General features: G+C 34.6%; 1 protein-coding gene and 1 non-coding gene across 3 annotated transcripts; both read left to right on the top strand.

Annotated features, from left to right (window-relative positions):
* Window positions 1-559: 559 nt before the first annotated feature.
* LOC131638424 (callose synthase 5-like) lies at window positions 560-14,714 on the top strand. 2 transcript variants are annotated; one of them, XM_058908991.1, is made up of 42 exons: window positions 564-860; window positions 951-1,051; window positions 2,687-2,808; window positions 2,952-3,048; window positions 3,178-3,288; window positions 3,374-3,502; window positions 3,616-3,708; window positions 3,849-3,940; window positions 4,048-4,174; window positions 4,278-4,415; window positions 4,509-4,585; window positions 4,696-4,774; window positions 4,867-4,992; window positions 5,080-5,194; window positions 5,348-5,682; window positions 6,264-6,316; window positions 6,415-6,475; window positions 6,556-6,637; window positions 6,716-6,765; window positions 6,867-6,953; window positions 7,092-7,214; window positions 7,301-7,396; window positions 7,528-7,611; window positions 7,701-7,861; window positions 8,319-8,442; window positions 8,548-8,642; window positions 8,740-8,857; window positions 9,322-9,473; window positions 10,064-10,173; window positions 10,256-10,381; window positions 10,512-10,580; window positions 10,820-11,009; window positions 11,111-11,222; window positions 11,305-11,424; window positions 11,534-11,649; window positions 11,728-11,811; window positions 12,167-12,279; window positions 12,355-12,584; window positions 12,891-13,688; window positions 13,780-13,830; window positions 13,932-14,117; window positions 14,274-14,714. In XM_058908991.1, exons 1-42 carry the CDS (start codon window positions 671-673, stop codon window positions 14,508-14,510), a joined length of 5,760 nt encoding a protein of 1,919 aa, XP_058764974.1. In that variant the 5' UTR covers window positions 564-670; the 3' UTR covers window positions 14,511-14,714. The 2 variants fall into 2 exon arrangements, with proteins under 2 accessions (XP_058764973.1, XP_058764974.1); XM_058908990.1 differs by having other exon boundaries at window positions 560-860; window positions 12,167-12,584.
* Window positions 10,509-10,588, top strand: LOC131638437 (small nucleolar RNA J33). Its single transcript, XR_009294667.1, has one exon. It is a non-coding gene; the product is annotated as a small nucleolar RNA J33 (small nucleolar RNA).
* Window positions 14,715-15,434: the final 720 nt, after the last annotated feature.

Genomic DNA, 15,434 nt, shown 5'->3' with positions numbered 1-15,434 from the left:
GAACACCTTTGTGATAGTTGCTCAAGTTAGAATATACATAACTTTCCTTTCAAAATATTGCACAATTAACTTAAAATAGATTCACATTCAAACTTTTTCACATAACATATACTTGAAAAATTTTAAAAAACAATTTTTTTTTCAAATTTTAAAGAGATCTGTGTTTGTTCTTTTTCTGAACTTTATTTTTTGTTTTAGTTAAAAAGAAATGCAACTGAAATGATAAAATGGTATATAATAGAATTCCAAAAAAACCTTTAAAATTATATATCTTGATAGTTTCATAGAAATTTCTTTTGTATTTCTTGCGCTGTCTCCGGAAAAGATGTTCTTCCAATAATCCATTTTTCTTCCTCTCTAATGACATCTAATAACCTCACTGTCATTTTTCCACGTGTCACATTTTCTTCCTCTGTCTCTCATAATCTTCGGCTACTAACCTTCTTTCTCTCTCTTCCCTCCTTTTATAACTATCTATTTTCCCCTTTCACTTTTTGGTTTTCAATTTTTTTTGTCTCAGGTACATCACCAATCAACAAACATATGTGAATCAAAATTTATATATCAAACTTTCAGTTGAATCTGTATTGTTGTTGTGTGTAGGGAGATAGAGATAGGGGGTTAATCGAAGGTCGAGGTAGGTGGCAGTCTGGAGAGAGAGTCGGCAGCAATGTCGAACCTCGAGCCAGCCCCGTCGCAGACGCTGATTCGACGTCCGTCGAGGAGCGCTGCAATGACCACCTTCTCGATGGAGGTTTTCGACAATGATGTCGTGGTTCCTTCGTCACTCGCCTCGATAACACCCATTCTCCGCGTGGCTAATGAGATTGAAAGTGATCGCCCAAGGGTTGCTTATTTATGTGAGTTATTGTTGATTATTGATGGTTGATTACCTCATTGCAAATTGTAGCATTTGCTGAAGGAATTTTGTTTATTTGTTTTGTGGGAAGGTCGATTCTATGCTTTCGAAAAGGCACATAGGTTGGATCAGAGTTCTAGCGGGCGTGGTGTGAGACAGTTTAAAACATTGTTGCTGCAACGATTGGAAAGGGTACGTAACTAACTTCTGCATGCATGCATGCATGTTATTCTCTTTTTCTTACATTTTTTTTAAAGTTTAAAGATGTCCTTTTTGAAGTAAACTTAATAAGTTGAATATCCAAAATATATAATTATTAAAAATGAATTTAATGGTATTGCAACCAACAACATGTTGTAACCAAAAAACCAACAACAACCTGCACTGAATATACCCTCGGTTAGTTGACCATGTCCACAATTGTATCATGACCATATTAGAGTTTATACGCATCCTTTATCATCTTTATTTCATATTTTTCTCTAATAAATAGCTAATGATAAGGGTAGTATTTATAAAATAATAAATATTATATTAAATATTAAAAGAAATAAATAAAAATGAGCTTTTTTTTTATAAATACGACAAATAAAAAAAGTTGATTAGTCTCGTTAAGCCAACTCAATTGATAACTATATAAGAATATCATATATAAACGCGTGAATTCGAACTCACGACATACCACTTTTAAGAGTTAATTTTAGCCACTAAATTTAAAAGAATCCTCTTCTATAAGAAGATTCTTTAGGGTTCACTAAAGCTAGAGTAGCTGCTGTGTAGTTTTTTCTTCTTCTGGAGCTTAGGCTCTCTTCCTCATTAAAAAAAAGAAGTAAAATAGATACTCCTTCCATTGTATAAATATTGGTTTAAAAATTTTAATTTGTTCAATAGATAATTTTAATGTGTTTAGATAAAAAGTATTATTAAGATGATAAAAACATGTGAAATATTTTGTTTCGGTTAAATTTAAAAAAATTTAAGTGACATATAAAAATGAAATTTATAATTTATCTTCTATGTTAATATAAAGATAATTATTATTAAGTTTAAAATTTTACTAATGATTACACATATCTTATAATTTCATCCAAATATTTTTGAGCATTGAAAATTTATATCATACGAATATTAATGCCTTTAACTTTTTTCTCTTGGGGAGTTAAGCTTCTTTGCTAAAAAAATCAAGTTGTATTCATGCAAATTGTTAGAATAAATTGAATCAGAACAATACAAATTAAAATTGATAGAATAAATTGAGTAACAACAATACAAATTAAAACTTAAAAAAAAAACAATACAAATTAAAGTCAGTAAAATAATAAAAATAAATTGTGAACAAACTAAGGATAATAGTAAATAATGATAAAATATCTATATAAATATGACGAAATTAAATTCTCTAATGTTGATGGCGCCTAAGTTATTGATTTCATATACTCAGGAGGAGTACATCAAATTGAACATAACCCGTCAAATGTCAAATACTCAAATCAAAATAAAATGAGAAATGAGTAACTAAAACAATACTGCACCAAAACAAAACCACGCTAAAAATGACGAAATCGCAAAAGAAAAACGAAAGACTTGATTTCAACTGCGCGCCACTTTGCAGTGCCAAATTGGGAATGAATTTCAGGGAAAATTCATCTTGAAATGCGAAATGGGGACACGAGATGAGTAGGAAATCATTTGGTTCGTTCTCAATAACTGATTTTGTGTAACCTAAAAAATGAAATTGATCGAGCTGAACAATTTCCTTTCCTTGTTACAGTGTAGAGTAGTTTTTTTTTTTTTTTTTAAATTCCTAATCAGTTTGAGAAAATGTAGGACAATGCCACCAGTCTTGAATCCCGGACGAAGAAGACAGATGCCAGAGAAATCCAAGCTTATTATCAGCAATACTATGAGAATTATGTCAAAGCACTTGATCAGGGAGAGCAGGCTGACAGGTACATTTATCACACTTGTTTGATTTCACTTTTGGAATTCTTTGAAATGATTCTATAGGTGTAAAATTGATTTCAACATATTTGGTTTCTCTTGAGTAGAATTTATTATGATTAACCGATTCTTCTTTGATATTCTTTTGCAGAGCACAGCTGGGTAAAGCTTACCAGACCGCCGGTGTGCTTTTTGAAGTGCTTTGTGCTGTCAACAAGACTGAGAAAGTTGAAGAAGTTGCTCCTGAGGTTAGTCATTATCTCAAATGCATACGTTTCGTATTTTATTTTGTTTTGAAACTTGGTATCTCCTGCATTGATGTTCTCTCGGTATTTATATTTTGGAGATTTGAGCAATGAATTTTGTGGCGTGTTCAGATTATTGCAGCGGCTAGAGATGTCCAGGAAAAGACGGAAATTTATGCACCTTTTAACATTCTTCCGTTGGATTCTGCCGGGGCTTCTCAGCCGATTATGCAGCTTGAAGAGGTATTGTTTCTGCCATGATTCACGTGGAGTTTGTTTTGTGTTTGGAACTACACTGACTTCCTTGGCTTTGTTTATATGTTTGTAGATTAAGGCCGCTGTTTCTGCGCTATGGAATACCCGTGGCTTGAACTGGCCTAGTTCATTCGAGCAAACTCGCCAGAGAACTGGAGATTTGGATCTGCTTGATTGGCTCAGAGCCATGTTTGGGTTCCAGGCACGCTTTTTGCTCCCAAATAAAACTTGAATAGGGAAAAGATTATGGCAAACTATTTTTTTTTTTTCGTGTATGCGTTATATTATGACTATCATGTTATTTTCCCCTCGCAGAAAGACAATGTCAGGAACCAGAGAGAGCATCTAATTCTTCTTCTTGCTAACAATCATATAAGGCTGCAACCTAAACCCGAGCCTCTCAACAAGGTACTTAGCTTTCTCTTACATCGTCCTGCATTTGGCAAAACAGTAATGAAAAATAAAAATGAAAGTTATATCAGTTATCAGGGTAGCTTGCTTTATTTTGGCTTTTAGTTATAATCCATGGTTCTTTTCCACTATTGCAGCTTGATGATCGCGCAGTTAATTCAGTGATGAATGATCTCTTTAAGAATTACAAGACGTGGTGCAAATTTTTGGGACGAAAACATAGTTTACGGTGAGACATGACAGTATTTTGCTTAGCAAATATTTGTCTAATTTTTCCTCATCAAGTTATAAAGAGTAAATTTATGCTGAATATGCTTATTTTGTTTATTCAAACAGACTTCCTCAAGGTCAGCAAGAGATACAGCAGAGGAAGTTGCTTTATATGAGCTTGTATCTTCTCATATGGGGTGAAGCCTCCAATCTTCGCTTCATGCCGGAGTGCCTATGCTACATATTTCACAATGTGAGCAGTGTTTTTATATGTTTCACAATATCTTGGGCTAGAGATTATTTATCTTTGCATATAAAGTGCAACTTTTACTTTACTAACAAAAATAGTACTTCAGATGGCATATGAACTTCATGGTTTATTGGCTGGAAATGTCAGCATTGTTACTGGTGAAAACATCAAACCTTCTTATGGTGGTGATGATGAGTCATTCTTGCGCAAGGTTATAACTCCGATATACAAAGTCATTCAAACGGTATATTTTTTTCTCTTTCTGTTATGGATGTTGTTAGCTTGCTTCATGTACCTTTCTACTCAGCGATGAGTTATACTCAATTAATTAATACAGGAAGCTGAGAAGAGTAAAAATGGGACGGCTCCTCACTCAGCCTGGTGCAATTATGATGATTTAAATGAGTATTTCTGGTTAGTTTGGCTTTTGGTTTCATTTCTTATTGAATCTGATTTTGCTGGCTTGTTTCCTCTTTCATTAATTGGCAGTTTATTGATTTAGTGGTCAATGCATTTTGTTGTAGGTCACCTGATTGCTTTTCTCTTGGATGGCCCATGCGTGATGATGGTGAATTTTTTAAATCTACATTTAATTTCACACAGGTATCTACTCAGTTCAACATTTTATCTTCAGAATTTACTTGCCTAAATGTAAAATGCATATTCAGTTCAACACTTACAAAATTTCTTATCAGGGAAGAAAGGGTGCTCCGGCAAAATCTGCAAGAACTGGCAAATCAAATTTTGTTGAGACCCGGTCGTTCTGGAACCTCTTCCGTACTTTTGATCGTCTCTGGACCTTTTATTTACTGGGTTTGCAGGTATTTTCTTTTTCAACATACCGAAATGGTCATGTCAATGGTTCCCTTGATGATATTTTTGACAAGACCAAAACATTCTTGTTACAGGCATTGTTCATAGTTGCATGGATAGATATTCCAGTGTTGGAAATATTTCAGAAAGATGTCTTATATAAACTCTCTAGCATATTCATCACAGCAGCCGTTCTTCGTTTCCTTCAAAGTATGATATACTCAAATATATGACTTTCTTTTTCGTAAATTTATCATGCTACTATCAGAAGAACTAGTTACCAGTTTTTTTTAATATTGATCTTTTTTTAACCTATTACCCAAGGAAGTGACATCTCGTTCATTCATTTTTATTTTGATTTAGGTGTTTTGGACATGACTCTGAATTTTCCCGGCTTTCATCGCTGGAGATTCACTGATGTGCTAAGAAATGTTCTCAAAATCATTGTTAGTCTTTTTTGGGTTATTGTTCTTCCATTATTATACCTGCATTCCTTCAACGGTTCTCCAGAGTTTATCAGGAAGTTGCTTTCCTTTGTTCATCAAGTGAAAGGGATTCCACCATATTATGTCTTAGCAGTTGGAGTATATTTGATCCCAAATGTACTAGCAGCCTTTCTCTTTCTTTTCCCAATGCTTAGGCGTTGGATTGAAAACTCAGACTGGCACATATTTAGACTCCTCTTATGGTGGTCTCAGGTACTTTGAGCAACCTTGCTAAACTCACTCCTACATTTTCTATTCAAAATCATGGTTTAAAATTATTGTCTGTATGATGCATGTCCTGTGAAGAGCATATAGCTATATACTAAAGGGTGTATAATTAATTTTTAATGCATAAAAACATTGCACATGGATCTACATATGTAGATGCAAATTTCGTAACAGAAATGAACTGATAAAAAAGCTCTTTATACTTAATTCTTTTGACTCTATATCTACATATTGTATTATATTTTCCTGAGAATGAATATAAATATAACAACCAAAGCTTTTTTATTCCTGAGAATAAATATATTGTAAATTTCAAGAATCATAATTTGAAAACAACTTTTGTAAAGTTTTATTCTTTTGCAAAATAACTTACACAAGCATTATAAATTTTTGGAGACATCTATTAATTAGAAAAATGTTGATTCTCTAAAAACAAACTGAAGACCCAAAGGTTAACTTGTCTGATCAAGGTTTTCTTCCAATCTCTTGGGCATCCCTGATAAGCGTACTAATTATTTATTACAATCATCTGTTCATTTTCTGAATTATTATTTGTCGCTTTGCAGCCAAGAATCTATGTCGGACGAGGAATGCATGAGAGTCAATTTGCTCTCTTTAAGTGAGTTTTATAGAACAATATGTAAATAATATCATTTAAGGGCTCTTGTTTTTTGTTTAAAATTTGTTTCATCATCAAAATTCTATTTAAATTTTCAGGTACACTCTTTTCTGGGTGCTTCTTTTGGCTGCCAAATTTTCATTCAGCTTTTTTGTCCAGGTAATTTTTACACGTGTAGTTGTTTTCCTAAAATGTTTTGTGAACTTGTTTAGTCTCTTTTGAAAATTGTCTCTGTTCAGATCAAGCCTCTTGTTAAGCCAACTAAAGACATAATGAGCATTCGACATGTTGATTTTGGCTGGCATGAGTTTTTCCCACATGGTAGTTTCTTCTCATTTCTAATTATTCAATTCTGACTTCCTGTTAATTCTATTGATCTAAAATTTCCTTGTTATGCAGCTCAAAATAATTACGGTGCAGTTGCTGCACTCTGGGCTCCTGTACTTATGGTGTGTGTTCTATATTTCTTGGCCATGTTCAAATACATTAATCTTCTCTTTTGTATGGGATAACTTTTTCATCATAACATCTCTTTACATTTTGAATGCAGGTTTATTTCATGGACACCCAAATTTGGTATTCCATCTTCTCAACTGTGTGTGGTGGTGTTCTTGGAGCCTTCGATCGTCTGGGAGAGGTAATTTTCTCTTTGCATTATTTCAAATAAATTAAAATTGGTCAATTGGATTACTCTTGTAGAACCAGAAAGATAAAATACTTTAAGACATGATCCTTTAAACAGCCGGTTAACGTCATTGTCTATCTGCCTATACAGATACGCACTCTGAGCATGCTCAGATCACGGTTTCAGTCATTACCTGGTGCATTCAACACTTACTTGGTTCCTACTGACAAGAGAAAGAAAAAGGGATTCTCTCTCTCAAAGGGATTTGCCGAGGTTTCTATCATATTTTCTTCTCATTGCTAAATTGTGTAAGCTAAATGTAATTATTTATCTTCACTCATGTTGCAATGTTTGTATAGATTTCCGCAAACAGAAGGAGTGAAGCTGCTAAGTTTGCCCAATTATGGAACGAAATTATTTGCAGTTTCCGCGAGGAAGATATTATAAGTGATAGGAAAGGCCTCAAAGTCAAATTCTTTAGTTTCTTTTCTTTGTTCTCAATCCTAGCTTCAATTATTCCTCATCCATATTTTGATTTGTCATTTATCACCTATCAAGGACTAAACTATGTTTGCATCACTCCAGGGAGATGGACCTTTTGTTGGTTCCTTACTCATCAGATCCTAGTTTAAAAATAATTCAATGGCCGCCATTTATGCTTGCAAGCAAGGTTCCTATTGATTCCCTGTGCAATTCAATTTTTAAAACTCATGTGTTTGTTACAAGTTCCAATAATTGACTCCCTCTCAACCTTTACAGATTCCTATTGCACTGGATATGGCAGCTCAATTTCGAGGAAGGGACTGTGATCTTTGGAAACGCATATGCGTAGACGAATATATGAAATGTGCGGTCATTGAAAGCTATGAAACTTTCAAACATATTTTGAGCGCGTTAGTGGTCGGAGAAGCTGAAAAAAGGTGGCTTTTAGTGTATTTTCTGTTGATGTTTGTGTCTTTTAGTCTAGACTTCGCACTAAAGGCATGTTTTCTTTGGTTGTGTCATTACTATCCAGTTCTATTAGCATTTCAGCATGCTTCGGTTTCCCATCTTCTCTTTTTCTATAAATACTACAAACGTGGCTCTTGCTGTTTCCATCGAATTTCATGAACATCAATTATAGTCTGATATGCTTGTACTTTCTATGTATATTTAAAATCTCTTTCTGGACCACTTAACAACCCAAAACAAATAACATAATAAATGGTTAACTTGCGTAATCATTTTTTAGTTTAAACCATATTAAAATTACACATTGCATTATAGAGGTCATTCCAAATTTCATATTGGCTGCTTGTGCTTTTTTTATCAGCGGATAGAATAACCTACAAAAGTTATGTAATCATTTGTAATTATGAGTACATTGTGATGGATCAGGACAATCTCTGTCATCCTAAAGGAAGTTGAAAACAGCATCTCTAAAAATACACTTCTTACAAATTTCCGAATGGGATTTTTGCCTTCCCTTTGCAAGAAATTTGTTGAGCTTGTTGAAATTTTGGTGAGTCATTTGAAAGAAAACTAATTGTATCATCCCTTTGTAGTCTTAAATGGTCTGTCTATAACTAACCTATTTGGAAGCTTACGTATTACTTTTTGGTCACAGAAAGATGCAAATCTATCCAAGCGCGACACACTGGTGGTATTGTTGCAAGATATGTTAGAAGTGTTTACTCGTGATATGATGGTGAATGAAATCAGGTTGGTTAACATAAATTTTACATAATAACCAACATTTGAAATATAAAATTCCTTCATGAACTTTAATAACATTTGCTTTTCACATTATGCTCATCAGCGAATTAGCAGAACTTAATCTAAGTAGCAAGGATACCGGAAGGCAACTTTTTGCTGGTACTGATGTAAAACCGGCGGTACTCTTCCCTCCAGTTATTACATCACAATGGGAGGAACAGGTAGCTAGTCATATTAATATAAATAAATTACACCATTAACACTTTTATAGTTTATATTAGTATTAGCTTTCCAGGTGCTTCTTATCTTCCGTGATAAAATTTAGGCTTAATATCATTTTTGTCCCTGTAATTATAACGTTTTTTGTTTTAGTCCCTGTAAGTTTTTTGTTTGGACTCAGTCCCTGCATATTCAAAGTTTGTTGCTTCTAGCCCCCGTCAACTTATTGGTCCACTTGATGTGATTTTATTGGGCCACATGACGTCAAGGACTACAAACAACACTTTCTGAATTTGCAGGGATTGAATTTAAACAACAACAGAAAAACTTACGGAGACTAAAACATATAACAAATGTTATAATTGCAGAGACTAAAATCATATCTAAACCAAGAATTTATCGTCCAATAAGAAAAAAAAACTATATAAAAGCTCCTATAACTTGCAAATAATTATGGGTGTTTCAGATTAGACGTATTCACTTACTGTTGACGGTGAAGGAATCTGCCATTGAGATTCCAACAAACCTTGAAGCACGCAGAAGGATTGCATTCTTTACGAATTCACTGTTCATGGATATGCCTCGTGCTCCTAGAGTTCGTAAAATGCTCTCGTTCAGGTCTGGTGCTTGTTTGTCGTACAGAACTCATGACCATGAAGATATATGCCAATATCTGCTGGAATTTCACCTGTCTGTTTTGGATGTTGAACTAACTATATTAATTGTTTACATTCTCCCAAAACTAATAGAAGCTATAAACTTGAGGGTCATATCTTATTTTTTTAAAGATGTGATAGAATACTATTTTTAGTTATACATCTGATCTCATGTGTTATATAAAAGGGAAATTTGGTCCTATAAAGGGAAATTTGGTTCTATAAATTTGGTTCTATTATAACCTTACCTTTCACTTATAAGAGGTTGATTCCATGACTCAAACCTATGACCTCCTACTCACATAGCAACACCTCCAATTGTTGGGCCAAGGCTCCCCTTTCTGGAGAGGGACCTTTCTTCCAAGGTTTCCCCTTCACGATGGATTTGTCCTTTCACACACTATCAAGTTCACAAAATGATTATCTCCATCATAGTTCTCCCTATTCATCTAAGTAACTCTCTTTTAGAAAACTAATCGACTAACTGCCCTAACTGTCTATATTATTTCCTAACGTTCCATGTGCTTATTGATAGTTTTTCGCTTGTTGCAGTGTCATGACTCCATACTACAGTGAAGAGACTGTCTACTCGAAGAATGACCTTGAGGTTGAAAATGAGGATGGTGTGTCAATCATATATTACCTGCAAAAGATATACCCTGGTTTGTACGATGAACAATATATAATTTGACTGTATTTTGTTTTTACAAAAATGACCGAGCTAAACTATTGTAATGTTATCAGATGAGTGGAATAACTTCATGGAACGAATTGAGTGTAAGAAAGATAGTGAGGTATGGGAAAGAGATGATAATATATTGCAGCTACGCCATTGGGCCTCACTACGAGGGCAAACACTTTGCAGGACAGGTATGACAGCTTCTGCCTCTTCATTCCTGTAGAAGGATGTGGCTAATTAATAATTTTCCTTTCCTCTTCATCCCTGTAGAAGGGTTTGGTCAACTAATAATATTCCTTCCGCACTTGTAAATTAATGCAGTTAGGGGAATGATGTACTACCGGCGTGCTCTTAAGCTCCAGGCTTTTCTTGATATGGCTAATGAAAAGGGTAAGAAGAATTTCTTTTTGTTCCGATCTATTTAGCTAAATCTAGTAGGTACGTGGCAATGGCAATTATGTGATATATAGATTTTTTAAAATCCTGTTCCTTCTTCCATATTTATCAATACATAAATGTCACTTATGTGCAAGTCACTACGTATTCTATTCCTCACTGTGGTAAACAAAAGAGTAGTTCTATCTGTCAATAATACATTATTGCATCGTTTTCTCTTATTTTGTGGGCAGAGATACTTGATGGATATAAAGCTGTTACTGTTCCATCCGAGGAAGATAAAAAGAGTCACAGATCACTATATGCCAGTTTAGAGGCTGTTGCTGACATGAAATTCACATACATTGCTACCTGCCAGAACTATGGAAATCAGAAGCGTAGTGGAGACCGTCGTGCAACAGACATTCTGAATTTGATGGTTAAGTATGTTCTCCAATTGATAAATTGCCTCAGCTCAAGTACAATACTTGTTTCACTTCCAGTCACTTGTTTTAAGAATATAATTTATGGTTCTTCATTTGTAGCAATCCTTCACTTCGTGTGGCATTTATTGATGAGGTTGAAGAAAGAGAAGGAGGAAAAGTACAGAAAGTTTATTACTCTGTATTGGTCAAAGCTGTGGACAATCATGACCAGGTAATTGCATATTGATGTTAGGAAACAAATTCATTTACCCTAGAATATCTTTGAACTTATGGTTTTATTATTTTTTGTGAAGGAAATATATCGAATTAAACTGCCAGGTCCAGCGAAGTTAGGAGAAGGGAAACCTGAAAATCAAAACCATGCAATCATTTTTACTAGAGGAGAAGCTCTTCAGGCTATCGACATGAACCAGGTAAACATAAATTTGTTTTGTTAGAAAATGATTTTAAACTTAAAAAACTATTACTAGGTGAAACTAGATGTCAGTGCCATTAAAAAGGTGTAATGAAAATTTCTTCTAGGATAATTACTTGGAAGAAGCTTTAAAAATGCGTAACCTTTTGGAGGAATTTAACGAGGATCATGGGGTTCGCCGGCCTACAATATTAGGTGTTCGTGAGCATATCTTCACTGGCAGGTCTGATGACTTCTATTCTACATACAGAAAATTTCTAATTTTAAGTTTCCATATTACTTAATTCTATCACTTCTACAGTGTTTCTTCCTTGGCTTGGTTTATGTCAAATCAAGAAACAAGCTTTGTCACAATTGGTCAAAGAGTTCTTGCAAGACCTCTGAAGTAAGTTTAGCGATTTCATTACATGGTTGACTTTTATATACAAGTACTTGTTTAACATAAGACATTGTTGTCTTAACTTAACACTGTGATTTTTAAAATCAAAGGTCAACTTATTATTCAAATGTCACTTATCCAAGATTTGCTTGCTGATAAATTTTATGATTTCTTCTTCCCTCTTGTTTGTTTTTCTTGTTGTATTGGCATCCCATACTACATGAAATTTTAGATACAATAGTAATGAACTATTGATTTTTCCTCCCATATCCTCTGTCACTGTTGCAAGAAATAAATCATTAGAATGGATGTAGTACAGGCTTTACATTTTCTGGTTAATGATGGATTTGTGGAATTCTAGGGTACGATTTCACTATGGTCATCCAGATGTTTTTGATAGAATTTTTCACATTACCCGGGGAGGAATGAGTAAGGCTTCTCGTGGCATCCACTTGAGCGAGGATATTTTTGCCGGTAACATTATTGAAACATCTTTTTTATCATGGATATTTTATATTTCCTCCTTTTCTCATGCTTTATCCTATGCAGGATTCAACTCAACACTACGACGTGGGAATATTACTCATCATGAATACATTCAAGTTGGAAAGGGTAGAGATGTTGGACTCAATCAGATCTCTCTTTTTGAAGCAAAGGTGGCTTGCGGTAACGGAGAGCAAATACTAAGCAGAGATGTCTACAGGCTGGGGCATCGTTATGACTTTTTCCGCATGCTATCATTTTATTTTACGACCATCGGATTTTATACGAGCTCATTGGTAATGGTTAATGCATTTAGGATAAATCAAAATAATACAATTCTTACTGTTGTTTTAGATACAAATAGTATTATTATCATTATTGCTCACGACTTGGTTATTAAAATGAGATTAACAGATCCTTTTAAAAAAAACCAATCCCAATATGAGTAGTGGATCTGGAAATAAATCTCTTACTACTTTAAAATTACGTGACTGAGTGTTGTTACATTGAGAGCTGAAAATTTCTTGTGGTGAACTATAAAATTTCTCTTATGATATTTTAGTTCTGCATATGGCAATAAGCATTTGTTTTCTGATTCACAGGTTGTGGTCCTTACGACTTATGCTTTCCTATATGGCAAACTGTACCTGTCCTTAAGTGGATTTGAGGCTGCAATAGTGAAGTTTGCTAGGAGAAAGGGAGAGGATACATTAATGGCAGCAATAGCTTCACAATCAATTGTTCAAATTGGACTTCTAACAACTTTGCCCATGGTCATGGAAATTGGTCTAGAGAGAGGGTTCAGAACTGCTCTAGGTGACTTCATAATAATGCAGTTGCAGCTGGCACCTGTTTTCTTTACTTTCTCGCTTGGAACGAAAATGCACTATTTTGGGCGCACTCTCCTGCATGGAGGGGCAAAATACAGAGCAACTGGGCGTGGATTTGTCGTTCGTCATGAAAAGTTTGCAGACAACTACAGGATGTACTCTAGGAGTCACTTTGTCAAAGGGATTGAGCTCACAATATTGCTGATCTGTTATATGATTTATGGATCAGCAACGCCTAACTCATCAGCATACGCCCTTCTGTCATGGTCAATGTGGTTTTTGGTTAGCTCTTGGTTGTTTGCTCCTTTCCTTTTCAATCCATCAGGATTTGAGTGGCAGAAGATAGTTGAGGACTGGGATGATTGGAATAAATGGATTAGTAACCGAGGTGGTATTGGTGTTCCTTCAAACAAGAGTTGGGAGTCATGGTGGGATGAGGAACAGGAGCATATGCAGCACACTGGCTTTATAGGGCGGATTTGTGAGATTCTTCTTTCCCTGCGTTTCTTTATCTATCAGTATGGGATTGTGTATCATCTCAATGTAGCCAGAGGTGACAAGGGTATCATGGTAATTATGCATGCTAGCTTAAATTTATTTAGTATTGTCATTATCAAATCCTCCCTCCCCCACAGTTTCCTGACATACATTTTCTCTTCAGGTTTATGCTCTGTCCTGGATAGTAATACTAGCTGTTATGGTTATCTTGAAGGTAGGTATACCGGAATCAAAATGTTCATTCTGAATAAAAGCTTTTTTTTTCTGCATATGCTTGATTATGAATCTATTAACTGGTGACGTCTGAAACTGCAGATTGTGTCCATGGGTAGAAAGAGGTTCAGCGCAGATTTCCAGTTGATGTTCCGTCTTCTCAAATTGTTTCTGTTTATTGGAGGCGTTGTCTGCCTGGCCCTGATGTTTACTCTGCTTAGCCTCACTGTCGGAGACATCTTTGCCAGCCTTTTGGCCTTTTTGCCAACGGCATGGGCAATTATACAGGTACTTGTTTGTTAATCATAGCAATTGCTAACTAATCATTTCTCTTGATATAAGATCTCAAAAGTCAAGTAAATTAAGTCTCTTTATTCATTCCCGTAATGCAAATGTGAATGTAAAATCACTTGTTTCTGACCGGCGCGGTGTTTTACTATGCAGATAGCACAAGCATGCAAGCCATTGGTGAAAGGCATTGGAATGTGGGGGTCTGTTAAAGCTTTAGCTAGGGGCTACGAGTACCTAATGGCTGTGGTTATATTTACACCAGTGGCCATATTGGCATGGTTCCCATTTGTTTCAGAATTCCAAACTAGGCTTCTGTTCAACCAAGCATTCAGCAGAGGACTTCAAATCCAGCGCATTCTGGCCGGTGGCAAGAAACATAAGCAAAACTGAGTCAAACCTTTTCTGCAGCATTCAGCCTGGTTTGTGCTTGTCAATAGAACAATTCTTGCAACCAGTGCATGTAAAATCTGAAATAGTGATGAGAAAACTATATCATAAGCGTTTTAAATTGTATCTAATCGCACCCATCACTCTGATTCTCCTTTGTCCATATGAAAGATATAGAATTGAATATCAAATTTTGTTCATTTGTTACCACTGCGTGATGTTGGAAACTCGGCGCACTTTCTCTATCCCTTCTCCACATTCAGACAACTAAATTTAGTGAAGTAAAATCTTCAATAAAATCAAAGATTTAGCAGGCTAAAGAGGTTAATAAGATTAAGCTATTCTGCTACTGTTTGGGAAAAATTACTGAGTTCATCTCTTGATTGCAAGTATTTTTAGTGAGACTTTATCTCCCTCTTGATGGCCGAGAGAGTGAAGGCAAATGAATAATTAAATGTTGAGATCTATGCATAATTGATTGAAGCAATTCAATTAAATAATTTATATCACATTGTAATGACTAATAAAAAAATATTTTTGTACTGCCAATTTAGACAACTATTCCAACAAATTTTATGTGGTTAATGCATTTTAAATATTATAACCAGTCTTAGTTAAAATTAAATACTACCAGTATGTGATAATTTATAAAATTACGTTTATTAATGACCTTGACAAAAGAAATTTAAGAAATAGAAAAAATAGTAATAAAAAGTAAAGAGTTTGAAAGAATAATGATTTATTAGAATTGTAAAATATCTTAAAATTAAAAAAGAAAATTTTACAAAATAAACTATAATTTAAAACCGGTATTGTATATCATCACAATTAACAAAAGTTATTCTTTTTTGTATGTGGTCTAGTGGTGAAAGCTTAAGTCTGGATGTATTTTCCTCAAGATTTCCGATTCAAATCCTAATATGCTTA

Source organism: Vicia villosa, unplaced genomic scaffold, assembly GCF_029867415.1.
Source record: "Vicia villosa cultivar HV-30 ecotype Madison, WI unplaced genomic scaffold, Vvil1.0 ctg.002312F_1_1, whole genome shotgun sequence".
NCBI lineage: Eukaryota > Viridiplantae > Streptophyta > Magnoliopsida > Fabales > Fabaceae > Vicia > Vicia villosa.
The sequence above is the reverse complement of the archived record's forward strand: the minus strand, read 5'-3'. Positions and strand labels throughout refer to the sequence as shown.